The 27,556-nt window shown below is 43.6% G+C and overlaps 1 protein-coding gene across 6 annotated transcripts in view; it reads left to right on the top strand.

Annotated features, from left to right (window-relative positions):
- LOC109870942 (titin) overlaps window positions 1–27,556 on the top strand; it is a 175,359-nt gene that overhangs the window by 126,522 nt on the left and 21,281 nt on the right. For all 6 annotated transcript variants that reach the window (XM_031805694.1, XM_031805696.1, XM_031805697.1 and 3 more), the window contains 19 exons: window positions 152–439; window positions 547–837; window positions 937–1,224; window positions 1,477–2,064; window positions 2,221–2,325; window positions 2,485–2,682; window positions 2,799–3,095; window positions 3,187–3,774; window positions 3,867–4,169; window positions 4,401–21,512; window positions 21,611–21,907; window positions 22,307–22,894; window positions 23,013–23,315; window positions 23,428–23,724; window positions 23,816–24,109; window positions 24,410–24,709; window positions 24,791–25,093; window positions 25,249–25,554; window positions 25,662–27,428. In XM_031805694.1, coding sequence (XP_031661554.1) covers window positions 152–439; window positions 547–837; window positions 937–1,224; window positions 1,477–2,064; window positions 2,221–2,325; window positions 2,485–2,682; window positions 2,799–3,095; window positions 3,187–3,774; window positions 3,867–4,169; window positions 4,401–21,512; window positions 21,611–21,907; window positions 22,307–22,894; window positions 23,013–23,315; window positions 23,428–23,724; window positions 23,816–24,109; window positions 24,410–24,709; window positions 24,791–25,093; window positions 25,249–25,554; window positions 25,662–27,428 — 24,513 coding nt within the window. The remainder of the gene's footprint in view (window positions 1–151; window positions 440–546; window positions 838–936; window positions 1,225–1,476; window positions 2,065–2,220; window positions 2,326–2,484; window positions 2,683–2,798; window positions 3,096–3,186; window positions 3,775–3,866; window positions 4,170–4,400; window positions 21,513–21,610; window positions 21,908–22,306; window positions 22,895–23,012; window positions 23,316–23,427; window positions 23,725–23,815; window positions 24,110–24,409; window positions 24,710–24,790; window positions 25,094–25,248; window positions 25,555–25,661; window positions 27,429–27,556) is intronic.

Genomic DNA, 27,556 nt, shown 5'->3' on the forward strand with positions numbered 1-27,556 from the left:
TTATCAGAAAACTCTCAAGTCTGTACAGAACAATTACTAATATAAGTAACCCACACAATTGTAAATAAGCATATAATGCACTACTATCTATTCAACTAAAATACATCCATGTATTGTCTAACTCTCTACTACTTTCTATTTTAACTTGTAGTTGCCGCTGATGCTGAGCTGGATGCTGACCTTCGCAAGGCACTGGTCCTGAGAGCCGGAGTCACAATGAGACTCTATGTGCCACTGATAGGACGTCCCCCACCCAAGGTGGTGTGGACCAAGGTCAATGCCAACCTCAAAGAACGAGCAGGAATCATGATCAAAACGACCGAATGGGATACCCTTATGTACATTGAGGATATCAACAGATATGATGCTGGCAAATACGTTTTGTCTCTTGAAAACGAGAGCGGAAAGAAGTCTTACACTATCGTCGTGAAGGTCCTAGGTAGGCTATGATTCTTGTCTTAAGATAATATTATTTAGAGAAACAAAATTTGGTTTTACCTTCTACATAATGCCATAAAATAATATAATGTATTATTTTTTCTGTAGATACTCCTGGTCCACCACTGAATCTAATTGTGAAGGAAACATCTCTGAACCATGCATCCATCGGCTGGGATCCTCCTCTGATTGATGGAGGAAGCCCAGTGAAGAGTTACATTGTTGAGAAGCGTCTTGCAGAGAGAAAGGCATGGTCCTGTGTCATAGCCGAATGCCCCAAATCTACTTTCAGGATTCCTAACTTGGAAGCTGGACAAGCCTACTGTTTCAGAGTCTTGGCTGAAAATAACTATGGTATCGGAGAAGGTTGTGAGACTGCCGGAGTTGTAAGAGCTTCAGGTATGGTTTATTGGATGTGATCATGTGTTTTATTAGATGTTAAATGCCATTTGTTAGTTAGATTTTTAATAATCAAATGACCTTGTTATCTGATTTCAGAACTACCTGGAGCAGTTATAGATTTTAAGGCACTGTCTATCACTAAAGATTCCATTCATATTGGCTGGAAAAAGCCAATCAGTGATGGTGGAAGTCACATCAGTGCTTATCTTCTGGAGCTTCAGGAAGGTGAAGAGAAGTATACGGAACTAGTGAAAGGAAAGGTCATGTCACATATGATGGTTGAACTTAAAGAAGGAAAGGAGTACTCTTACAGGGTGAAAGCAATAAATGAGTCTGGAGAGGGACCACCTTCGGAGCTCACTGTGATCGCTAAAGATCAAACCGGTAAGTCCAGTAGTCCAGTGTTAATTAGCTAGGCTATTAAACCACTCGTAAAATACACCGGAGACAAAATGCATGGCCATTTTAGATATATATATATATATATATATATATATATATATATATAGTTTCATGTTTTTTTTCAACTGTTCCTAATATTTCTAACATAAATATGTTCTATTTTAGCATTATGTTACTGCACTTATAATTTTATCTGGTTCATAGATTAATAAGCATTGTGTTCCTAACTTGCAGTTGCACCTGATTGTGACTTGAGTGGCATCCCAGATCTGTGTTATGTTGCCAAGGAGGGAAGCACAGTCCGTATCAACGTCCCTATTGTTGGCAAACCAGCTCCTTCAGCCATCTGGAAGAAGGGAAATGTTTCTCTGGGAGACAGTGGAAGAATGTCAGTTGAATCTACACCTACTTTGACAACTTTGCTCATCCGTGATTGCCAGAGAGGTGATGCGGAAAATTATACAATCCTGCTAAGAAACACTGCAGGAGTCAAAGAAGCAAAGATGCAGATAAAGGTGGTTGGAAAACCAGGAATCCCAACAGGACCATTCAAGTTTGATGAAATCACTGCCGATGGAATCACTCTTGAGTGGGGTCCACCAAAGGATGATGGTGGGACTGAAATATCCAACTACATTCTGGAGAAGCGGCAATCAACGGCCAACAAGTGGGCTACTGTGGCATCTGCGATCCAGAAGAATACTATGAGAGTTACCAGGCTCCATGATGGTACTGAATACATCTTCAGAGTGTTCGCAGAAAACAAATATGGAGTTGGAGAATGCCTCAAATCTGACCCAGTGGTGGCTCAGCATCCATTCAGTGAGTTCTTGTCATACATTGAAAATATAAAATAAAATGTTTGAAAGGAAGAGTTATTAGGACTTCAGAAATCTGTATTTATAGTTTGATGATTGATTGATATATGTACTATATGGCAATAATTTCACGAAACTGAAAACATTCTTGCTTCACCAGATGTGCCTGATGCACCTGCACCACCAGAGATTGTGAGCATTCGCCATGAGTCGGCCATTTTAAATTGGACTGAACCTAAAGAAAATGGAGGCTCACCAATCACTGGTAATTATGCAGACAGTATTTTTAGTAATCCATAGAATTTCCATGGACTGTAAGGAAAATGGACATGGACAATGAACTATTCCTGATATTATTGTTGAAAGCATTTGCTGAATGGTAAATAATAATGTATTGTTGTTATTATTATTATTATATTTGCAGGCTATCATGTCGAATTCAAAGAAAGGAACAGCTTGATGTGGAAGAGAGCCACTAAGACCCCTATTAGGGTAAAGGACTGCAGAGTGACTGGACTGATTGAAGGCCTGGAGTATGAATTCAGAGTCATGGCAATGAATGCGGCCGGTTTAGGGAGGCCAAGCAGGGCAACAGAACCAGTCATCGCCCTTGATCCAATTGGTACATTTTTTCATTGTCTTTCTCTTTCTGTCCTATTGATATCATATGAAATCCTTCAACATGTTGTCTAATCTTGCTAATCTTGATAATTTACTGGATTTTTTGTTCCTCCACAGATCCTCCTGGTAAGCCTGATGTCATCAATGTAACCAGAAGCACTGTAACACTTATGTGGACTGCACCCAAGTACGATGGTGGACACAAACTGACTGGCTACCTGGTTGAGAAACTGGAATTGCCAGGAAAGACATGGATGAAAGCAAATCATATCAATGTCCAAGGCCTTGCGTTTACTGTGCAAGACCTGACAGAAGGCAGCAGCATGGAATTCAGAATCAGAGCTAAGAATGCAGCTGGAGCAATCAGTGTTCCTTCAGAGCAAACTGATACCCTTATCTGCAAAGATGAGTATGGTATGTTTTTTGTTTTTTTTCTACTTCAAAACAAAGCCAATAGAATAGGACATGGAAAGTAGCCTAATTTCTCTTCCTCATTTGTTCACAGAACCACCAAGCATCTCTATCGATCCAGACATGAAGGAAGGTGTCTCTGTCAGAGCTGGGGACACCATTGTGGTATCTGCTTCCAAGATCCTTGGCAAACCTCCACCTACAGCTGTGTGGTCCAAGGCAGGAAGAGAATTCAAGACCTCAGATATTGTCCAAATCACAAGCACTCCAACTACTTCAACGTTGTCTATTAAATATGCCAGCAGGAAGAACACTGGAGAGTACACAATTACAGCCAGCAATCCTTTCGGTATCAGAGAAGAACATGTTAAGGTCAAGGTTCTTGATATCCCTGGACCTCCAGGCCCCATTGAAGCTAGCAGTGTGTCAGCTGAGAAGTGCACATTGACATGGTTGCCACCAGAAGAGGATGGTGGCTGCGCAATCAAATCCTACACACTGGAGAAGAGAGAAACAAGCCGTCTTCTCTGGACCAAACTTGCTGAAAATATCTTTGATTGCAGATTTGTTGCAAACAAGCTTATCAAGGGCAATGAGTACATCTTCCGTGTGTCTGCAGTGAACCAGTATGGCACTGGTGATGGAACACAATCCGGCCCAGTCAAAATGGTTGACAGCTTTGGTAAGTTGCATGAATATTCAGAATATTCTATTGACGGTACTGTAATTATTTCCACATCATTGTTATTATATTTTGCTCATCCTTTTCTCCAGGCCCACCAGGCCCACCCGGAGTCCCAGAGATTGACAATGTCAGCAGGAATGCTGTCACCATTTTCTGGAAGAGGCCAATTAAAGATGGCGGAAGTGATATTAGAGGTTATCAGGTTGAGAGGAAAGAGAGAAGAGGAATGAGATGGGTGAGAGCATCGAAGAAAACGGTCTCTGACCTACGTTACAAAGTACAAGGACTCACGGAAGGTGTTCAATATGAATTCAGAGTAACTGCAGAGAACAAAGCTGGCTTTGGGGAACCAAGTGAACCATCCGCCCATGTAATGACAAAGGATATTGTATGTAAGTAAACACAAAGGGTAATTTTCAAAACAAATTATTTATTCCAGGCCGTCATTGTAAATTAGAATGTGTTCTTAATTGACCTACCTGGTAAATAATGAAGGTTAAATCAAATTTAAATAAATACATGTGAATTGTATATAATTTATAATGGCTTCGTGATTAACGTTATTATGAAGTGAAACCCAATAGATCTATATAATAATACCAGGTGATATGTCTTCTTTTTAGATCCACCAGGACCTCCTTCCAACCCAAGAATTACTGACACCACCAAGACAACAGCCACATTCAACTGGGGTAAACCCCACTATGATGGCGGCCTGGATGTAGCGGGATACATTGTTGAGCACAAAAAGGAAGGACATGACGATTGGGTCACAGACGTCTCAAGACTGAGAATTACAGAATATGTTGTCTCAGACCTGAAGGCAGGTGGGAACTACTATTTCAGAGTCACAGCCATGAATACAGAGGGAGTTGGTGAACCAGCAGAGGTTGAAGAAATTGTTGAACTTGGGGACCGTGAGACACTTCCTGACTATGAGCTTGACGCTGAGTATAGAAAAACCCTTGTTGTCAGGGTCCGTGGATCCATTCGTATCTTCGTACCAATTAAAGGACGTCCAGTTCCTGAAGTAACCTGGATGAAAGATGCCGCCATTCTTGGTAAAGGTGGCCGTGAACACATTGATATTACAGAGTCGTATACTCTCCTGGTTATCCCTGACTGCACAAGATATGATGCCGGAAAATACATGCTGTCATTAGAAAACGTTGCTGGTAAGAGAGACGGATTCGTTAATGTCAGAGTACTGGATTCACCAGGACCACCTGTGAACTTGATACCACGTGAAATCACCAAAACAAGCATCACTATGCAGTGGGAAATCCCCATCATTGATGGTGGATCAAAGATCATTAACTATGTCATTGAGAAGCGAGAAGCCACAAGAAAAGCTTACACAGTAATCAGTACAACCTGGCAGAAATGTTCCTTCAAGTATGACAACTTGGATGAAGGCTCTGAATATTACTTCCGGGTATCCGCTGAAAATGAACTGGGCGTCGGCGAGCCAGCAGAGACACCTGAGACAATCAGAGCATCTCAAGCACCCACTGCCCCTGAAAATCTGTATGTCACTGACGTATCAGTGGACACCGCAAGCCTTGCATGGACGAAGCCAAAACATGATGGCGGCAGTAGGATTACTGGATACGTTATTGAAGCACAGAAGAAGGACACAGAGACATGGACCCATGTGAGAACTGTAAAAGCTCTTGACTACACAGCCACAGATCTTATTGAAAATATGGAGTATGTGTTCCGCATCATGGCAGTAAACAGCTCTGGCAGAAGTAATCCACGTGAAAGCAGACCTGCTATCATTAGAGAACAAACAGCAGCACCTGTGTTTGACCTGCGTGGAGTCTACCAGTCCTTGGTCATTGCTAAAGCTGGTGATAACGTGAAGGTTGAAATTCCTGTTCTGGGTCGCCCCAGGCCATCAGTTTCATGGAAGAGAGGAGAGGACACACTTAAACAGACACAGAGAATCAACACTGATACTACTGCAACTTCAACTACTCTCCACATCAATGAGATCAAAAGGACCGATGGTGGTACATTTTCGATGACCGGCAAGAATATACTTGGAACAACGACAGAGACAATTACTGTTGAAGTCCACGATATTCCAGGACCTCCTACTGGACCAATTAAGCTTGAAGAAGTTTCATGTGACTACATTCTCATGTCATGGGAAGGTCCGGAGAATGATGGTGGCGTACCCATTAACAATTACATTGTTGAAGCTAGAGAAACCACAGGCACATCATGGGTTGAATTAGCAGCAACAGTTATCCGTACGACATTCAAAGCTGCCCGTCTCACAACAGGAATCACATATCAGTTCCGTGTTAAAGCCCAGAACAGGTATGGCATTGGACCCTGTATAGTCTCAGAACAAGTGGTTGCTGCTTATCCATTCGATGTGCCAGGACAACCAGGCCTTCCTGAAATCGTCCACTTCAACAAGGATTCCATGACTATTAGCTGGGATGAACCAGCGTCCGATGGTGGAAGCCCCATTTTGGGATATCACATTGAAAGGAAAGAGAAGAACAGTATCCTATGGCAGAAAATCAGCAAAGCACTTGTAGCGGGGAACATGTTCAAATCAACAGGCTTGGTGGATGGAATTGCCTATGAGTACCGTGTTATTGCTGAAAACATGGCTGGTTTGAGCAGGGCAAGCAAGCATTCTGAGACTACCTTTGCTCTGGATCCAGTGGACCCACCTGGCCAACCAGTGGCATTGAATGTAACCAGACATGAGGTGACTCTTCAGTGGACAAAACCTGAAGGTGATGGAGGATTCTCAATAACTGGGTACCAAGTAGAAAAGAGAGAACTCCCAGACGGACGCTGGCTTAAGGCCAACTATAGCAATGTCCTTGAGACAACATTCACTATTAGCGGGCTCACAGAGGATGCTACTTATGAGTTCCATGTTTTGGCAAGAAACTCAGCTGGCGCTCTCAGTAAGCCATCTCTACCATCAGAGGAAATCACTTGCAGAGATGACATTGAAGAGCCCAAACTTGAAGTTGATACAATCTATAATAGTACTGTGGTTGTGAAAGCAGGAGATGTCTTCAAACTTGCTGCCAACGTAACAGGCAGACCAATTCCAACACTGCTATGGACCAAAGACGGGAAGGAACTTGAAGATACAGCCAAGTTGGAAATTAAACTCTATGACTTTTCTACAACATTAGTCAACAAAGATTCGCTAAGAAGGTGCGGCGGCACATTCACTTTAACTGCCAGCAATCCTGGTGGTTTTGCAAAGCATACCTTCAATGTTAAGGTTCTTGATAGACCTGGACCTCCAGATGGTCCACTTGCTGTAACAGATGTCACTGCTGAGAAATGTATCCTGTCATGGTTGCCACCATCACATGATGGTGGTGCAAAGATTCTACACTACATCATTGAGAAACGTGAAACAAGTAGACTTGCTTGGACAAATGTAGCGTCAGACTTACAAGTGAACCGGTTTAAGGTTACCAAGTTGTTGAAGGGTAATGAATATATCTTCAGAGTTATGGCTGTCAACATATATGGAACTGGAGAGCCCCTTGAGTCCAATCCAATGGTTTCTACAAATCCATATGTGCCAGCTGATGCTCCAACAACACCTGAGGTGACGACCATCACAAAGAACACCATGGTTGTCTGCTGGGAACGCCCTGATCACGACGGTGGAAGCAGCATTTTCAACTATGTTGTTGAAAGGAGAGACAAAACTGGTCTTCGCTGGGTTAAATGCAACAAGAGGACTGTAACTGACCTGAGGTACAAAGTATCGGGGCTCACACCAGGGCATGAATACGAATTCAGAATCATTGCAGAAAACAATGCTGGTTTAGGTACACCAAGTCCTTCAAGTGAATTCTACAAAGCAGTAGACACAATCTTCCAACCTGGACCACCTGGAAATCAAAGAGTCTTGGACACAACCAAGTCATCCATTACAGTTGCATGGAACAAACCTGTATACGATGGTGGTTCTGATATCATTGGCTACATTGTGGAGACCTGTCTACCTGAGGAAGATGAATGGACAATTCGAACCCCTAAGAAGGGATTAGTTGGTACGTCATTTACCATCACTAACCTGGTAGAAAACCAGGATTATAAAATCAACATTTGTGCAGTTAACTGCGAAGGGGTTGGAGAGCCAGCACAAGTGCCTGGCACACCAATTGCAGAGGATAGGCTGCTTCCTCCTGAAATTGACCTTGGTGCAGAGCTTCGTAAGGTTGTCTGCGTTAGAGCTTGTGGCACATTGAGACTCTTTGTACCTATTAAAGGAAGACCAGCTCCTGAGGCCAAGTGGTCCAGAGAAAATGGAGAGCCTGTTACGAGAGCAACAATTGACACCACATCATCATTTACTGCTCTTATGGTGGAAAATGTTGACAGATTTGACAGTGGAAAGTACATGTTGACAGTGGAAAACGCCTCAGGAAGCAAAACAGCATATGTGAATGTCAGAGTGCTGGACACACCTGGAGCACCACAAAGCCTCATAATCAGAGAGGTCACCAGAGACTCAGTATCACTCATGTGGGACGCACCCCTTATTGACGGTGGCTCCAGAATTAGAAACTACGTTGTGGAGAAACGTGAATCAACAAGAAAAGCTTACTCCACAGTTTGTGCTCAATGCGTTAAATCCAGCTGGAAAATTGGTGGCCTGGAGGAAGGAAACACATATTTCTTCAGAATTCTGGCTGAGAATGAATTTGGCATTGGCCTTCCAATAGAGACTCCTGAGGCAGTCAGAGTATCTGAGAAGCCACTTCCACCAGGCAAAGTAACTCTTGTTGATGTTACAGGCACCAGTGTCTCTCTGTCTTGGGAAAAACCAGATCATGATGGAGGAAGCAGAATCTCAGGATATATTGTTGAAATGCAGGGCAAAGACAGTGAAACTTGGACCCAGTGTGCAGTTGCAAAAATCACACAGGCTATTGTTCTTGGACTGACACAGGGTGAAGAATATATGTTCCGTGTGTCAGCACATAATGAAAAAGGAACCAGTGATCCTCGTCTACTTAGTGTATCTGTGGTAGCCAAAGATCTTGTCATTGCGCCAGTATTCAAGCTGCTGTTTACCACATTCAGTGTATTGGCAGGAGACGATCTCAAGATAGATTTGCCATATTCTGCTCGTCCCAAAGCAGTTGCGACCTGGCTCAAGGATGGTGTTGCACTCAAAGAAACAACCAGAGTCAATGCTGATGCCACTGATACACATTTGTATCTTGTGGTCAAGGAAGCCAGTAGGGAAGATGTGGGCAAGTACACCATCAAACTTGTAAACACAGCTGGTGAAGCAACAGTGGACATTGGGGTTGTTGTTCTTGATAAACCTGGTCCTCCGACTGGCCCAATCACTCTTGATGAAGTCACTTCTGACAGTGTGGTACTGTCCTGGAACCCACCTACATATGTGGGTGGTTGTGCCATTAACAACTATGTAGTAGAAAAGAGGGAAACTACCTCCACAAACTGGCAGATTGTGTCTGCAACAGTTGCAAGAACCACCATTAAAGCAGCTCGGTTGAAGACTGGCTGTGAATATCAGTTCAGGATTGCTGCTGAGAACAGATATGGAAAGAGTCCAGTACTTATATCAGAAAATATTGTTGCTCAATATCCATTCAATCTCCCAAGCGCTCCAGGGACCCCAGTTATACAATCATCTACAAAGGACAGCATGGTTATTGTATGGGAGAAGCCTGGTAGTGATGGTGGGAGCAAGATTTTGGGATATCACCTTGAGAGTAAGGAGAGAAACAGCCTCCTCTGGGTGAAACAAAACAAACAGCTGATCCCAGACTCAAGGTTCAAGCTTGGTGGTCTTGATGAAGGTATCGAATATGAGTACAGAGTTTATGCTGAAAATATTGTTGGGGTTGGCAAAGCTAGCAAATTTTCAGATATTCGTGTAGCAAGAGATCCCTGTGACAGTCCAGGCAAGCCTGAAGCTGTCATTGTCACAAGAGGAGCTGTCACTCTCCAATGGACTAAGCCAGAGTTAGATGGAGGTAGCAAAATCACTGGCTACGTTGTGGAGAAGAAAGAGCTGCCTGAAGGGCGATGGATGAAGTCCAGTTTCGCCAATGTCATTGAGACCCAATTTCTTGTGACTGGCTTAGTTGAAAACCAGTGCTATGAGTTCCGTGTCATTGCAAGAAATGCAGCAGGTGTTTTTAGTCTTCCATCAGAGAGCACTGGGTCTATTACAGCAAAGGATGAAGTTGATCCTCCCAAAATAGAGATTGACTCAAAGTACTCTTCAACAGTTGTTCTGATGGCTGGTGAATCCTTCAACCTTTGTGCAGATATTTTCGGCAAACCTGTGCCCTCAGTCCATTGGATGAAGAACAACATAGAAATAAAAGATGCTGCACGCCTTGAGATAAAGAACACCGCTTTTAAAGCATCTTTGAGTGTTAAGGAGGCAATCCGTGTTGATGGAGGCCAATATATCCTACTTTTGAAAAATGTAGGTGGAGAGAAGGCAGTGAACATCAATGTCAAAGTGTTGGACAGACCTGGTCCACCAGGAGGCCCAATTTCTATCTATGGAGTCACAAGTGAAAAGGCTTGTATTGCCTGGAGACCACCAGCACAAGACGGAGGTAGTGATGTTTCTCATTACATTGTTGAGAAGAGAGAGACAAGCAGATTGGTTTGGACTCTGGTTGAACCTAAAGTGCAGACTCTAAATCTGAAGATCATAAAACTTGTTCCTGGAAATGAATATGTCTTCCGAGTGATTCCTGTAAACAAATACGGAATTGGTGAGCCTCTTGAATCCGAGCCAATGATTTCCAGAAATCAATTTGTGACACCTGATCCACCAACGGATGTGGAAGTCTCTACCATCACAAAAGATTCAATGGTGGTAACGTGGGAAAGACCTGAAAACGATGGTGGCAATGCCATTTCTGGATTTGTCATTGAGAAGCGTGACAAAGAAGGTGTGCGCTGGACCAGATGCAATAAGCGTACAGTGAGTGAGCTGCGCTTCAGAGTAGCAGGTCTTCTTGAAAACCGCAGCTATGAGTTCCGAGTTTCATCTGAGAATGCTGCTGGAGTTGGTAAACCAAGTGAACCCACTATTTACTATAAAGCATTGGACGCTATCTTCACATCAGGTCCACCAAATAATCCCAAAGTGACTGACACAACAAGAACATCTGTGTCCTTGTCATGGGGCAAACCTATCTATGATGGTGGCTGTGAGATTCAAGGATACTTAGTGGAGGCCTGTGAAGGAGCAACTGATGAATGGACAATGTGCACTCCACCTGCTGGAATCATAAACACAAAATTTACAGTTACAAAACTACTAGAGAAGCACGAGTATAAATTCAGAGTCTGTGCCATAAACAAGGTTGGTGTTGGTGAGCATGCAGATGTCCCTGGATCAGTTCTTCTAGAGGAGAAATTGGAAGCACCAGATCTTGAGCTTGACTCTGACATGAGGAAGATGATTAATGTCAGAGCTGGAAGCGCTCTTAGGTTGTTCGTTCCTGTTAGGGGACGGCCAGCTCCTGAACTGAAATGGGGAAAAGCTGATGGAGAACTCAAGGAGACAGCACAGATTGACAATACAAGCCGTTACGCCTCACTTCTGATTGAAAACGTTGACAGATTTGACACTGGCAAATACACTGTTACTGCAGAGAATTCCAGTGGAGTTAAATCTGTCTTCATCAGTGTCAGAGTACTTGATTCACCTAGTATGCCTGCAAATTTCGCTATTAAGGAGATAACAAAGAACTCAGTCACCCTTACTTGGGAGCCACCTATTTTGGATGGTGGGTCTAAAATTAAGCAATATCATGTTGAAAAACGAGAAAGCACTAGGAAAGTGTATTCCCCTGTCACAACCTGTCACAAGATGTCGTGGAAGATTGAACCACTTGTGGAGGGAAGTATCTATTTCTTCAGAGTTCTTGCTGAAAACGAGTGGGGCATTGGCTTACCCGCAGAGACCCCAGAACCCCTAAAGATTTCAGAGGTACCTCAACCTCCCGGTAAAGTAACAGTTCTGGACGTGACCCGTAACAGTGTCTCTCTTAAGTGGGAGAAACCAGATCATGATGGAGGCAGCAGAATAAGCCATTATGAGATTGAAATGCAATCCAAGGATAGTGACAAATGGACATTATGTGCTCAATGTAAATATCTTGAAACTACTGTTAGTAGCTTAGCCCAAGGAGAGGAGTACCAATTCAGAGTAATTGCGGTCAATAGCAAAGGAAAGAGTGACTCTAGACTTCTGGCCAATCCAGTAGTAGTAAAGGACCTTGTCATTGAACCTGACATAAGACCTAAATTGACACAGTACAGTGTACAGGTCGGCTATGATCTGAAGATTGAAGTTCCCATTGCTGGACATCCTAAACCAGTCATTACATGGACAAAGGATGGTGCTGCCCTGAAACAGACCACAAGAGTTAATGTTGTCGACAGTGCACGCAATACACATCTAACCATCAAAGAAGCAACAAAAGACAATGGGGGATTGTATAGTATTAATATTACCAATATGCATGGCTCCAAAGATGCCACCATTGAAGTAATCACACTGGATAAACCTGGCCCACCAACAGGCCCAATCAAGATGGATGACATCAGTGCTGAAAGTATGACACTTACCTGGGAACCACCCTCATACACTGGTGGCTGCCCAATTTCAAATTACGTTGTCCAGAAAAGAGATACAACCACAACCAACTGGGTAGTAGTCTCTGCCACTGTGGCGAGAAATACCCTGAAAGTGACAAATCTAAAAACAGGTGCAGAATACCAATTTAGGATCTGTGCTGAAAACAGATATGGCAAAAGTTATGCTATTGATTCTGAACCTGTCCTTGCCCAGTATCCCTTCAAGGAGCCAGGACCACCAGGAACACCTTACGTATCTTCATACACTAAGGATTACATGGTTGTGGAATGGCACAAACCAATTTCAGATGGAGGCAGTGCCATTTTTGGCTATCACATTGAGAGAAAGGAAAAGAACAGTATCCTTTGGACAAAGATCAATAAATCCCTTATTCAAGACTGTAGATTTAAATCTACTCCTTTAGAGGAAGGTATTGAATATGAATTTAAAGTGTCTGCAGAGAATATTGTTGGCATTGGCACATGCAGCAAACTCTCTGAGGGATATGTGGCACGTGATCCTTGCGATCCTCCTGGCACCCCAGAGGCTATCATTGTAACCAGGCACTCCATGAAACTGAAGTGGACAAGACCCCAGTATGATGGTGGCAGTCTGATCACAGGCTATGTGGTGGAGAAACGCAATCTCCCAGAGGGAAGGTGGATGAAGGCAAGTTTCACAAATGTCATTGAAACCGTATTCACAGTTCTTGGTCTAACTGAAGACTGCAAATATGACTTCAGAATCATAGCTAGGAATGCCGCTGGGTCTATCAGCAAGCCCTCTACGAGCACAGGATCCATCACAGCAAAGGATGAAGTTGATCCTCCAAAATGTGAAGTTGAGTCAGTGTACAATCAGGTTGTTATCATCAATGCTGGGGAAACATTTACACTTGAGGCCGCTGTACAAGGAAAGCCAATTCCCACAGTTCAATGGTTCAAGAGTGAAGCATTAGTGGAGAATTCAGCCAGGGCTGAGATTATGAATTCAGATTTCCAAGCAAAGCTTGTTGTCAAAGATGCTATCAGAGTGGATGGAGGACAATATACTTTGCTTCTAACTAATGTTGCTGGAGCTAAAACTGTAACGTTCAATGTGAGAGTACTGGACAGACCTGGGCCCTCTCAGGGACCCCTCACTGTCAGCAATGTCGCATGCGAGAAATGCTCACTGTCCTGGCTTCCTCCAAGAGCTGACGGTGGCAGCAGCATTTCCCACTACGTCATTCAGAAGAGAGAGACTAGCCGTCTTGCATGGACTGTGGTTGCTAGCGATTGTGGAGCTACAATGTTCAAAGTCACAAAGCTTCTGATGGGAAATGAGTACATTTTCCGTGTTATGGCTGTCAACAAATTTGGTACTGGTGAACCTCTTGAATCAGCCCCAGTTATAATGAGAAATCAATTTGTTACTCCTGGACCACCTCAAGAATTGGAAATAGCCAATATCGCAAGGGATTCCATGACTGTGTGCTGGACTCGCCCAGAGGTTGATGGTGGAAGTGACATTGCTGGTTACATTGTTGAGAAGAGAGATAGAGCTGGAATCAGATGGACAAAATGCAACAAACGCAGAGTCACAGACCTTCGCTTCAGAGTGACAGGCCTGACAGAGGATCATGAATATGAATTCAGATTATCTGCTGAGAATGCTGCAGGAGTCGGCCAACCAACTGAACCAACTTCTTACACCAAAGCCTGTGATCCAACCTTTGAGCCTGGCCCTCCCACTAATGCACATGTGGTTGATACTTCCAAGAACTCCATTACACTCGCATGGAGCAGACCCATTTACGATGGTGGAGTCGATATCCAGGGATATGCTGTGGAGATCTGCAAAGCTGATGAGGATGAATGGACCCTATGCACTCCACCAATGGGAGTGAATGCAACTACCTTCAAAATCACCAAACTTACTGAGCATCAAGAATATAAGGTGCAAGTATGTGCCATTAATAAATTAGGTATTGGTGAACCTGCTGAAATTCTAGGAACCGTAAAACCGGTAGATGCCATGTTTGCGCCAGAGATAGAGCTGGATTCAGAGCTAAGGAAAGGAGTCGTTGTGCGTGCTGGAGGATCCATGAGGATCAATATTCCATTCAAAGGACGTCCTACTCCAGAAATAAGCTGGTCCAAGGATGAGGGTGAATTGACTAACAAAGTTCAAATTGAGAAAGGCCCCAATTTTACTCAACTGTCAGTAGATATCTGTGACAGAAATGATGCTGGAAAGTACACTCTGACCCTGGAAAACAGCAGTGGTTCCAAGTCCGCATTTGTTTCTGTCAAAGTACTTGATACACCAGGAGCACCCGTAAACTTCACAGTGAAAGATATTAAGAAAAACTCTGTCAACCTTGTTTGGGAGCCCCCACTCATTGACGGAGGCGCGAGGGTCAAGCATTACTTTGTTGAGAAGCGTGAATCCACCAGGAAAGCTTATTCCAACATTTCGAACAAGTGTACAAGGAACAGTTTCCATGTGGGAGATCTCAATGAGGGGGTAATTTATTACTTCAGAATTATGGCTGAGAATGAATATGGTGTAGGCCTGGCAGCAGAAACAGCTGAGCCAGTGAAGACATCAGAAGTCCCTCTGCCTGTAGGAAAGGTCACGTTGACTGAGGTGACTAAGACAACCGCTTCGATGGCATGGGAAAAACCAGACCATGACGGTGGAAGTAGGATAATGGGATACTACATAGAAATGCTGCCTGCAGGATTAGAAGAATGGATCCTATCCACAACCACAAAGACATGTGAGGGAACTGTAGAAGGCCTAACCGCAGGTCAAGAATACCAGTTCAGAGTTTCAGCCTTTAATGACAAAGGAAAGAGTGACACAAGGGTATTAGCTGTGCCTGTCATAGCTAAAGATGTGACTATTGAACCTAGTTTTGTAATGGCATTCAACACCTTTAGTGTCCAACATAGTGAAGATCTGAAGATGGAAATACCAGTGAGAGGATGCCCAGCACCAAAAGTGGTATGGACAAAAGATGGACAGGCAATCAAAGAGACAACCAGGTTGAATGTTTCAAGAACAGCATCATCCACAATCCTTGCTATAAAAGAGGCAACTAAAGTGGATTCTGGCAAGTACAAAATCACAGCTACCAACAGTGTAGGAGAAAAAGTTGCAGAAATCGGAGTGATCATCCTCAATAAACCTGGCCCAGTCACAGGGCCTATAAAGATTGAGGAAGTGAGTTCCAATTATGTAAACCTTGCATGGGACCCACCTGCGTACACAGGAGGATGTCAAATAAACAATTACATTGTGGAAAAGCGTGACACAACAACCGTAGCATGGCACTGTGTGTCTGCAACCGTTGCAAGAACAACTATCAAAGTTACCAAGCTGAAAACCGGTACTGAATACCAGTTTAGGGTGTTTGCAGAAAACAGATATGGAAAGAGTCCGTCATTGGACTCAGCAGCTGTTGTTGTGCAGTATCCTTTCAGTGAACCTCTTGCACCTGGTACTCCATTTGTGTCATCAGTAACTAAGGACAACATGGTTGTTGAATGGAAAGTACCAACCAGTGATGGAGGCAGTCCAATCCTTGGTTACCACCTTGAACGCAAAGAGAAGAACAGCATTCTCTGGACTAAGTTGAACAAACTGCTCATTCCTGACTGTCGATTCAAAACAAATGAACTTGAAGAGGGCATTGAATATGAATTCAAGGTCTTTGCTGAGAACATTGCTGGCATGAGTCCACCTAGCAAGATTTCTGATGTTTGTGTTGCCAGAGACCCATGTGATCCTCCTGGTACCCCTGAAGCTATTGATATTACCAGGAACCACGTTACACTGTCATGGACAAGGCCTCATTATGATGGTGGTAGCCTGATCACAGGCTATGTTGTTGAAAGGAAGAAGCTTCCTGATGGCCGTTGGATGAAGGCTAGCTTCACAAACGTAATTGAGACTCAATTTACAATCTCAGGTCTGACTGAAGAGTGTGAGTATGAATTTAGAGTAATTGCAAAGAATGCTTCTGGTATTTTCAGTACTCCATCTGAAAGCACTGGAGCAATTACTGCTAAAGATGAAATTGAAGCACCAACAGCATCAATGGATCCCAAGTTCAAGGATTCTATTGTCGTCCATGCTGGTGAAACATTTGTTATTGAAGCTGATATTTTGGGAAAACCACTCCCTGAAATCACATGGTTGAAAGATGGAAAAGAAATTGACCAAACTACCCCAAGAATGGAGATCAAAACCACCATTCAACGCACTATTCTAACAGTCAAGGAATGTATCAGAGTAGATGGTGGACACTTTGTCCTGAGTCTTAGCAACGTTGGTGGGACAAAATCTATTCCCGTCAACGTGAAGGTTCTTGATAGACCTGGTCCACCCGAAGGTCCAATGAAGATAACTGGCGTAACTGCAGAGAAAGCCTATCTTCACTGGAGTCATCCATTGCATGATGGCGGTGCAAGCTGTTCTCATTATATAATTGAAAAGAGGGAAACCAGCAGACTGTCATGGACTGTAGTTGAACCCAAAATCCAAGCTATCAGCTACAAAGTGACTAAACTCTTGCCTGGCAATGAGTACATCTTCAGAGTTACGGCAGTGAATAAGTTTGGCATTGGTGAACCTCTTGAATCAGACCCAGTTATTGCACGTAATCCTTTCGTGACACCCAGCGCTCCCTCAACTCCTGAAGCAAGTGCTATTACAAGGGACTCAATGGTCCTTACATGGGAACGTCCAGAAGATAATGGTGGCTCAGACATTGATGGCTATGTCCTGGAGAAAAGAGATAAAGAGGGAGTTAGATGGACCAAATGCAACAAGAAAAGACTTAATGACATCAGGTTCAGATGCACCGGACTCACCGAGGGACATTCCTTTGAGTTCAGAGTATCTGCGGAAAATGCTGCTGGTGTGGGAGTGCCAAGTGCACCAACAGAATACATAAAAGCCTGTGATGCCACATATCCACCTGGTCCTCCTAACAACCCTAAGGTGACAGACCACTCAAGCACAACTGTGTCCCTCTCATGGGCAAGACCCATCTATGACGGTGGAGCAGCCATCAAAGGGTATGTTGTTGAGATGAGAGAAGAAGGGGGTGATGAATGGATAACCTGTACACCATCAACTGGTGTCCAAGCAACGAACTTCACAGTGAAAAAACTGAGGGAAAATGCAGAATACTATTTCCGCATCTGTGCAATTAACATTGAAGGAGTTGGTGAGCATGCTGATGTTCCAGGGTCTGTAGTTGCATCTGAAAGAATTGAGGCCCCTGAGATTGAACTTGATTCAGACCTTAGGAAAATGGTCCAAGTACGAGCAAGTGCAACACTGCGTTTGTTTGTCACAATCAAAGGAAGACCTGAACCTGAAGTAAAGTGGTCCAAGATGGACGGCCCTCTTACTGAGCGTGCCCAAATTGAGGTCACAAGCTCCTACACAATGCTTGTCATCGACAATGTCAACAGATTTGACACTGGCAAGTATGTGTTGACTCTTGAGAACCTTAGCGGTCAAAAATCGGCATTCATTAATGTCAGAGTGTTAGACTCACCAAGTGCCCCTGAGAACTTTGAAGTCAAGGACATTAAGAGAGATTCTGTATCACTATCCTGGGAGCCTCCTATGATTGACGGTGGAGCTAAAGTCACACATTACATTGTGGAAAAGAGAGATACTACAAGACTGGCATTTACAAGTGTTTCAAATAACTGTGTAAGAAATTCCATGAAGATTGATGACCTTACAGAGGGTGGAATTTACTATTTCCGCGTCAAAGCTGTCAATGAGCTTGGTGTGGGTTTGCCAGCAGAAACAACAGAACCAATCAAGGTATCCCAAGCCCCCTTGCCTCCAGGCAAAGTTACAGTTGTAGATGTTTCTCGTGACAGTGTGTGTCTCGCATGGGAAAAGCCTGATCATGATGGTGGTAGTAAAATCACAAGCTACACAGTAGAAATGCAAACCAAGAGTGATGAGAAATGGACTGTATGCACTGAGATTAAAGCATTGGAAGCAACTATTGGTGGACTCACAACAGGAGAGGAATATGCATTTAGGATTACTGCTGTCAATGATAAAGGCAAGAGTGAACCTAAGCCACTGGCAGATCCTGTCGTAGTAAAGGACATTACAATCAAACCTATCATCGATCTGATGTTCAACACATACAGTGTCAAGGCAGGAGACGATCTAAAGATTGATGTTCCATTCAGAAGCAGACCTGAACCTGAGGTTGCATGGAAAAAAGATGGAGCTGTATTGAAGCAGACAACCAGGGTGAATGTTCTAGCAGCTAAGAATTCATCGAAAATTACAATCAAAGATGCAACCAGGGAGGACTTCGGGAAGTATGAGATCACTTTAACCAATGCAGTTGGCAAGACATCAGCCACAATAGCTGTTATCATCTTGGATAAACCTGGCACACCAAGTGCAATCAAAGTAGATGAAGTAAGTGCTGACAATATTTCACTGTCTTGGGACGCTCCACTCTATGATGGAGGATGTCAAATCAACAACTATGTTGTGGAGAAGAGAGATACCACCACTACAACATGGCAGATTGTTTCAGCCACAGTTGCCAGAACATCAATTAAAGTTCCCCGCTTGACACAAGGCACTGAATATCAGTTCCGTATTGCAGCTGAAAACCGCTACGGCAAGAGCCATGCCGTGGACTCCGCGCCAATTGTTGCACAGTACCCCTTCGAGACACCTGGCCTTCCCACTTCCCTCCATGTTGCCCATGCTACAAAGTCTGGCATATTGGTTGCGTGGGGTAAACCAGCCAGTGACGGTGGAAGTCCAGTCATCGGTTATCACCTGGAAATGAAAGACCATAGCAGTATTCTCTGGACAAAGATCAACAGAGGTCTCATTGCTGAAACAGAATTCAAAGTGATTGGCATTGAGGAAGGCTTGCTGTATGAGTTCCGTGTTTATGCTCAGAATGTTGCTGGAATTGGACCTTGCACCAAAGCATCTGAGCCTGTAGCTGCAAGAGATCCTTGTGATCCACCTGTTAACCTTGAGGTCATTGACATCACAAGAACTTCAGTTTCCATTACTTGGCAGGCGCCAGAGAATGACGGTGGAGCCAAGCTGACTGGCTACATTGTTGAACACAGGGAGCTTCCAGATGGGCGTTGGCTGAAATGCAATTTTGCCAATCTCCAGGACACATACTTTGACATTACAGGCCTTACGGAGGACGTACAATATGACTTCCATGTTATTGCAAAGAATGCAGCTGGATTACTCAGTGAGCCATCACTGGGCACAGGTGCCATCACAGTCAAGGATGAGGTGGATTCACCTCGCATTGAGTTGGAAGACAGGTTTAGGCAATTAGTAGTTGTTAAAGCTGGAGATATTTTGAGAATTGATGCAGATATTTCTGGGCGCCCACGTCCAGTCATTGCATGGACAAAGGATGGTAAAGAAATTGATGCCAAGGCAAGAGTGGAGATTACTTCAACACACAGCACCACCACATTGATAGTCAGAGACACTATCAGAAGGGACACTGGCCAGTACATTGTAACTCTACAGAACGTTGCTGGTACAAGGTCCTTGGCTGTAAATTGTAAGGTCCTTGACCGTCCTGGACCATCCTCTGGACCATTGGCAGTCACTGGTCTAACAGCAGAGAAGTGCACTTTGACCTGGGGACCACCTCAAGAAAATGGTGGTGCAGAAATCATGCACTACATCGTTGAGAAACGTGAAACCAGCCGTCTCGCCTGGACTTTAGTATATGGAGATATGAAGGCTACAACATGTAAAGTCACTAAACTGCTTAAAGGAAATGAATACATCTTCAGAGTAAGGGGAGTGAACAAATATGGAGATGGTGAAGCCCTAGAGAGTGAGCCCACCAGAGCCAAGAATGCATACACTGTCCCTGCAGCACCAACATATGTTGAAATCACCAGTATCACAAGTGATGCAATGACAATCTGCTGGGAAAGACCTGAATCCGATGGAGGAAGCAGCATTTATGGCTATGTTATTGAGAAACGAGAGAAAATTGGATTGCGCTGGGTACGTGTGAACAAAAAGCCTGTGTATGACCTCAGAGTCAAGGCATCCAATCTCCGTGAGGGTGCTGAATATGAGTACAGAGTTTATGCAGAAAATGCTGCAGGCTTGAGTCTCCCAAGTATTCCTACCGAATTAACAAAGGCGCAGGATCCTCAATTCCTGCCATCTCCACCACCTAAACCGAAAGTTATTGACTCAACTAAGACTACTGTTACTCTTTCATGGAATAAGCCATTGTTCGATGGTGGTGCTCCTGTGACTGGATACTGTGTTGAATATAGGAGAACAGACGAATATGATGATGACTGGTGTGTCGGTGTTTCAAACACAAAAAACACTGAATTCACCATCGTTGGATTAACTTCTGGAGCAGAATATCTGTTTGTGGTCAAATCTATCAACAAGATTGGTCTCAGTGAGCCAAGCCCCCCTACGGATCCACAGGTGGCTAAAGAGAGAGAAGAGGAACCAGTATTTGATATCAGCAATGAAATGCGAAAGACAATCATTGTAAAGGATGGCAGTTCATTCACCCTAACTGTGCCATTCAGGGGCAAGCCTGTCCCTAATGTTATGTGGACCAAGGCTGCTGTTGATCTGAGAGTGAGGGCCAGTATTGATACCACTGACACATTCACGTCTATCACAGTGGAACAAGCAACAAGAGATGACTCTGGAAAATATATTGTGACTCTCCAAAATATAGCTGGAAAAGTTGCATGCACATTAAATGTCAGGGTTCTTGACTCTCCTGGGCCACCATCTCATGTTGGGGTCAAGGATGTCACGAAGACATCTGCAACAGTTACATGGGATACTCCAGATAATGAAGGCGGTGCTGCTGTAAAGAACTACCTTGTTGATATTCGTGAGGCAAGCAAAAAGGGATGGACCAGACTCACAGATACCTGCCCTCGTCTGACCTACAAAGTGACAGACCTGGTGGAGGGAGGAGTGTACTACTTCAGAGTCTCTGGTGAAAATGAATATGGAGTTGGCGTATCAGCTGAGACCAAAGATGGAGCAAAGATTACAGGTATACTAAAATTGAAAATCTAAAACAAAATGTTAATTTAAGATGTTTGTTTTTTTATCATATGGAGTTATTAAAATCTCCATGTTTGTTGATTTCAGAAAAACCCAGTCCACCAGCATCACTTGGAGTCAGCGATATAACCAAGGAAAGTGTTTCACTTGCATGGGGCAAGCCTGAGCAAGACGGAGGTAGCAGAATCACCAGTTACCAAATTGATGCTCTTGAGAAGGGTCAGGATAAATGGGTGAAAGTTGGTGTCACCAAGTTCACCCACTTGGTGGTCTATGGCCTGACGCAAAATGCTGAATACTTCTTCAGAGTTCGTGCTGAAAACCATGCTGGATTCAGCGACGCTAAAGACATGATTCTGCCTGTAACAGTTAAAGACCAGCATGGTAAGTTTTTCCGCAGTCCTACATTTATATATTATATTTGGGGCGGCAGGTAGCCTAGTGGTTAGAGCATTGGGCTAGTAACTGAAAGGTTGCAAGATCAAATCCCTAAGCTCACAAGGTAAAAATCTGCTGTTCTGCCCCTGAACAAGGCAGTTAACCCACTGTTCCTAGGCCATCATTGTAAATAAGAATTTGTTCTTCACGGACTTGCCTTGTTAAATAAATAAATAATCACAAATGAATAAGGGTAGAGAATTGCTGAGCATAATCCAAGGTATTATGTGTGTAAAGTTGGTTAAAAAAAACACATTTTCGTACAGTATTGCATTTTGATTTGATATCTTCAATAAAATAATAATTTTTAATTTGTCTTAATAATTCTTCGTATTCTTTCAACAGACCCTCCTGAGATCAACATGAAGAAGTTCCCTCACAATACAGTCTACGTCAGAGCAGGATCAAACCTGAAATGTGAGATCCCACTTACTGGTAGACCAATGCCAAAGGTTTCTCTTTCAAAGGACGATGTTGCACTGAAGTCAACTACGAGATTCAACTCTGAAGTAACCCCTGAATACCTCATCCTTACTCTCCGTGAGAGCATTGCTATTGATTCAGGAAGGTATGACATCTGTGCCTCCAACACAAGTGGAACCACCAAGTCTTTCGTTAACATTGTGGTCCTGGATAGACCAAGCGCCCCAGTTGGTCCTGTGGAAATGACTGACGTGACAGAAGACAGTGTGAGTCTGAAGTGGTCTCCTCCTCGTTATGACGGTGGAAGCGTCATTTCAAATTACATCATCCTCAAACGTGAAACAACCAACGCCAACTGGACTGAGGTCTCCTCGGCCGTCGCAAGATGCACCATGAAAATCATGAAGCTGACAACAGGACTGGTGTACCAGTTCAGAATCAGGGCTGAGAATCGCTACGGCATCAGTGAGCACATCGACTCTCCAACCGTCAGAGTGGATCTGCCCTACAGTGAGATTTATACTACTCTATTATTGAATATTTTATGTTTGTATTTCTTATATAGATGTGCATATGTAAAAAAAAAAAAAATACAGAATATACTAAATGTTATTTTCTTTCATTTTAGCCATCCCTGTAGCTCCATCAGCTCCTATGGTTACATCTGTAACCAGAGAGAGCATCACTGTAGCCTGGAAGGAGCCAGCCTCCAATGGAGGAAGCCATGTTTTTGGATACCACCTCGAGATAAAGGATAGAAACAGCATCTGTTGGCAGAAGGTTAACAAGACTGTTATCCGTGCCACACACTACAAGGTGCCAAACATTGCTGCCGGCCTCATCTATGAGTTCAGGATCGTTGCAGAAAACGCAGCTGGATGCAGTCCACTCAGCAAGATCTCAGACGCAGTACTTGCAATTGATGCTTGCGGTAAGTCGACTTGGTTACTCTCGTTTTGTGATTGAATACCATTGTGTGACCTCTAAACTTTACAAATCAACTACTGTATCTGTATCTGAACCTCCACATCTATTTTTTGCAGAGGCTCCAACCAATGTCAGGATCACGGACATCACAAAGACTTCCATCAGCATCGCATGGCAGAAGCCCAATTATGATGGTGGTAGCAAGATCACAGGATACCTGATTGAGAAGAAAGAGGGCGAGAAAGATAGATGGACGAAGGCCAACTTGACCAACGTTTCCGAAACACATTATACTGTGACAGGACTTACTCAGGATGAGACCTATGAATTCAGAGTCATGGCAAAGAATGCAGTTGGATCAGTTAGCAATCCATCCATCATTGCAGGCCCTGCAACTTGCGTGGATACATATGGTGGGTTATGTTCCAAATATGATAAAAGTAGGAATTTAAGATTTAATTGAACTATGAATTAATGTAATGTCTCTTATGTGTTATCTCATAGGTGCCCCTGAGATTGAAATTCCTGATGAATATCGCGAGGTTGTGAAACACAAAGCTGGAACCACTGTCAAGCTTAGATTTGGAATCATTGCCAAACCAGCGCCTACAATTGAGTGGTACAAGGACGGAAAGGAACTTGACCCCAGGGCCCAGGCTCAGCTGGTACAGAACAACGCTGCTGATAGTTCAACTCTTATCATCAGAGATACCACACGTCTCAACTCTGGAATGTATGAGATGAGACTGAAGAACTCTTTGGGCTCAGCATATGCCTACGTCAGAGTACAAATTCTGGGTGTGTATTGCTCCTTATCCTTTTTATTTTGGTACCTATATTTAATCATAATAATAATAATACATTGAATTTATAATGTGCAGTGAATGCATTAAAATAAATAAAAACAGCACACATCTAGACAGAAACTGACACATTATTATTAAAGGAGCCAGGAGTCTGAATTGACTTCAGGTGGTCTGTGAGTGCATTCCAGAGGTGGTATTGAAAACCATATGGAAAATGACTCAATACAAAGTATGTCTAATGTGCGATTGAGCAAAGTGAGAAAATAAATGTCTAATGTTCTGTCATTATTAGATAAACCTGGACCACCATCTGGCGAGATTCAGCTCAAGAAGGTCACTTCTAACAGTATCACCATCATGTGGGATCCTCCTGAGGATGAGGGTGGTGCTATGGTCACCCACTACATTGTGGAGAAACGGGAGGCCAGCAGAATTCAATGGTCCATTATCTCTGAGAATTGGGCGGAATGTATTGTGAATGTCCCAAGACTGATCAAAGGCAATGAGTACATCTTCCGTGTCCGGGGAGTTAACAAATATGGAGTTGGAGACCCACTGGAATCTGAACCCGTAGAGGCAAAGAATGCATTTGGTAAGGATAAAACATACGGCATCTGTCCAGCTACCTGAACATATTGTATTATGGTCCTAACATGCTTATATTCTTTTGCAGTTCCTCCAAGTCAACCTTCCAAGCCTCAAGTCACCATGATCACACACTCTTCAATGACGGTGGTATGGGAAAGACCTGGAATTGATGGCGGAAGTGACATAAATGGATATTACCTGGAAAAACGAGAGAAGACAAGCTTGCGTTGGTTCAAGGTTATCAAAGACACCATTCGTGACACAAGACAGAAAGTCAGCAACCTGCTCACTGGAAAGGACTATCAGTATCGTGTATGTGCCGTTAACAAGGCTGGAGCTGGTCCGTACTCCAAAGAGTCTGACCTCTTCAAAGCTGCTGACGCAGTTGGTAAGTGATTCTCCTCATTGCAATACTTACATTTGCATTTTTGTTATTGCTCTTATCCTGAGCAACTTGAAGTCAGAACATAGAAGGTTTCATGTTTCTTCTACTACTTGTTCATTTAGTTTCTCTTACATTTGACAATTTATTCCTAATTCTAGACATACCAGGTGAACCAACCAAACTCAGAGTAGTCGACTCCACCAAAACATCCATCACCCTGGGCTGGGTGGCACCAGTGTATGATGGTGGCAGCGAGATTACCAGCTACATTGTTGAGCAGATGAACTCTGAAGAAAGGGAATGGGTTGTCATCAGCCACAATGGAGAAGTGAGGACAACAGAGTATGTTGTGAATCACCTGAAACCAGGAACCTATTACTTCTTCCGTGTATCTGCAGTCAACTGTCTGGGACCCAGTCAACCAATCGAGATGTACCAGCCTGTTCAATCCAAGGATATTCTTGGTTCGTAATAAAATATTCACAACATTGTATTACTTAACATTGTATTTACTTAACTTACTTAACAAATCTCTTACCTATTTTTCTATCTCTCCCTATCCGTCTAACAGAGGAAGCCGATCTCAATTTGGATGTTCCCATGACGACTCAATACACTGCCAAGGCAGGAAGGGATATTGAGGTGTTTATTCCACTGAAGGGCAGACCTGCACCAAACTGTACATGGAGAAGACGTGACAAGAACATGGCCAGCGATGCCAGATACACTATCACCAGCACAGAACGTACAACAGTTCTTGTCATTCCAAAGGTCACCCGCGACGACTGTGGCAAATACTACCTGGAGATTGAGAATGGTGTTGGAGAGTCCAAGTTCATCACTGTGTCTGTCAAGGTTCTTGACACCCCATCCACTTGCCAGAAACTGATCATCAAGAATGTCACCAGAGGCAAGTTGACCCTGAGCTGGGATGCTCCTCTAATCGATGGTGGTTCCCCAATCACCAACTACATTGTGGAGAAGAAAGACGCTAACAACAGAGCGTATACAGTCGTGTCATCAGAATGCCCCAACACATCATACAAGATTGACGGTCTGTCGGATGAAATCGCCTACTTCTTTAGAGTGTCTGCTGAGAATGAGCATGGTACTGGTGATACATGTGAGACTGCAGAGCCAGTCAGGGCCACTGAGACCCCCGGACCAGTCAAAGAGCTGGTCATGACAGACGCTACTAAGACATCAGTGACTCTTCACTGGAACAAGCCCGACCATGATGGTGGTAGCTACATTTCAGACTATGTCATTGAGACAAAAACTAAAGAGGAAGAAACCTGGACTGTTGCTACAACATGCAAACGTTGCACATGTGAAGTTAAAAACCTGAAGGAAAACTCTGTAGTAGACTTTAGAGTGTTTTCTAAGAATGAGAATGGCAACAGTGACTTCTCTCAGATTGGGCCCATAACAGTAAAGGAGTTTATTATTCCACCTGAGGCCAACATGATAGATTATCCAAATGGCGAACTCTTTGTTCGCGTCGGTCAAAACATCCATATTGAGTTGCCATTTAAGGGTAAACCAAAACCATCCGTCGGATGGATGAAGGAAAACATTCCCTTGAAAGAAAGTGAACAGATTCGCTTCCGTGAAACAGACAACAAAGTGTCTATAACAGTCAGAAGTGCAAAGAAAGAGAATGCAGGCCTATACACATTGATTCTGGACAACAAGCTTATCAAGAACTTCTTTGATATCAATGTGATCACCCTCGGACCCCCCTCTGTGCCAGTTGGACCGGTCCGATTTGATGAGATCAAAGCACAGGGCATCATTATATCTTGGGATGAACCACAGGACAATGGAGGTGGAGACATCACTTGCTACAGTGTGGAGAAACGAGAGACGGCCCAGGCTAACTGGAAAATGGTTTGCTCTAGTGTGGTGAGGACAACGTTCAAGATACCCAACCTTGTCAAGGGCACAGAGTACCAGTTTAGAGTGCGTGCAGAGAACAAATATGGAGTGAGCAATCCTTTGAATTCACCAGACGTGATCGCCCAACACCAGTACATGCCACCAGGTGCACCAGGAAAACCAGTCACATACAACATTACCAGTGATGGCATGACTATCCAATGGGAAGCACCCAGCTTTGATGGTGGCTCACCAATCACTGGCTACCATGTTGAAAAGAAGGACAGAAACAGCCTTCTGTGGACCAAGGTCAATTCCAGCATAATATCTGCCCGTGACTACAGAATCATTCAGCTGATTGAAGGACTGGAGTATTCCTTCAGAGTCTATGCAGAGAATAATGCTGGCCTGAGTCCTGTCAGTGAACAGAGCAAACATGCCCTTGCAATCTCCCCAGTTGGTGAGTACACAATGTTTATGACTGTCTATGACAGATGTTATAATGTAGCTGTTATAAAGGCTTTATGAATGCATACATGATAGGGGCTATAGTAAAGGGTTACCTTGTTGTTTTTTCCACAATGAACA

Source organism: Oncorhynchus kisutch, linkage group LG26 (assembly GCF_002021735.2).
Source record: "Oncorhynchus kisutch isolate 150728-3 linkage group LG26, Okis_V2, whole genome shotgun sequence".
NCBI lineage: Eukaryota > Metazoa > Chordata > Actinopteri > Salmoniformes > Salmonidae > Oncorhynchus > Oncorhynchus kisutch.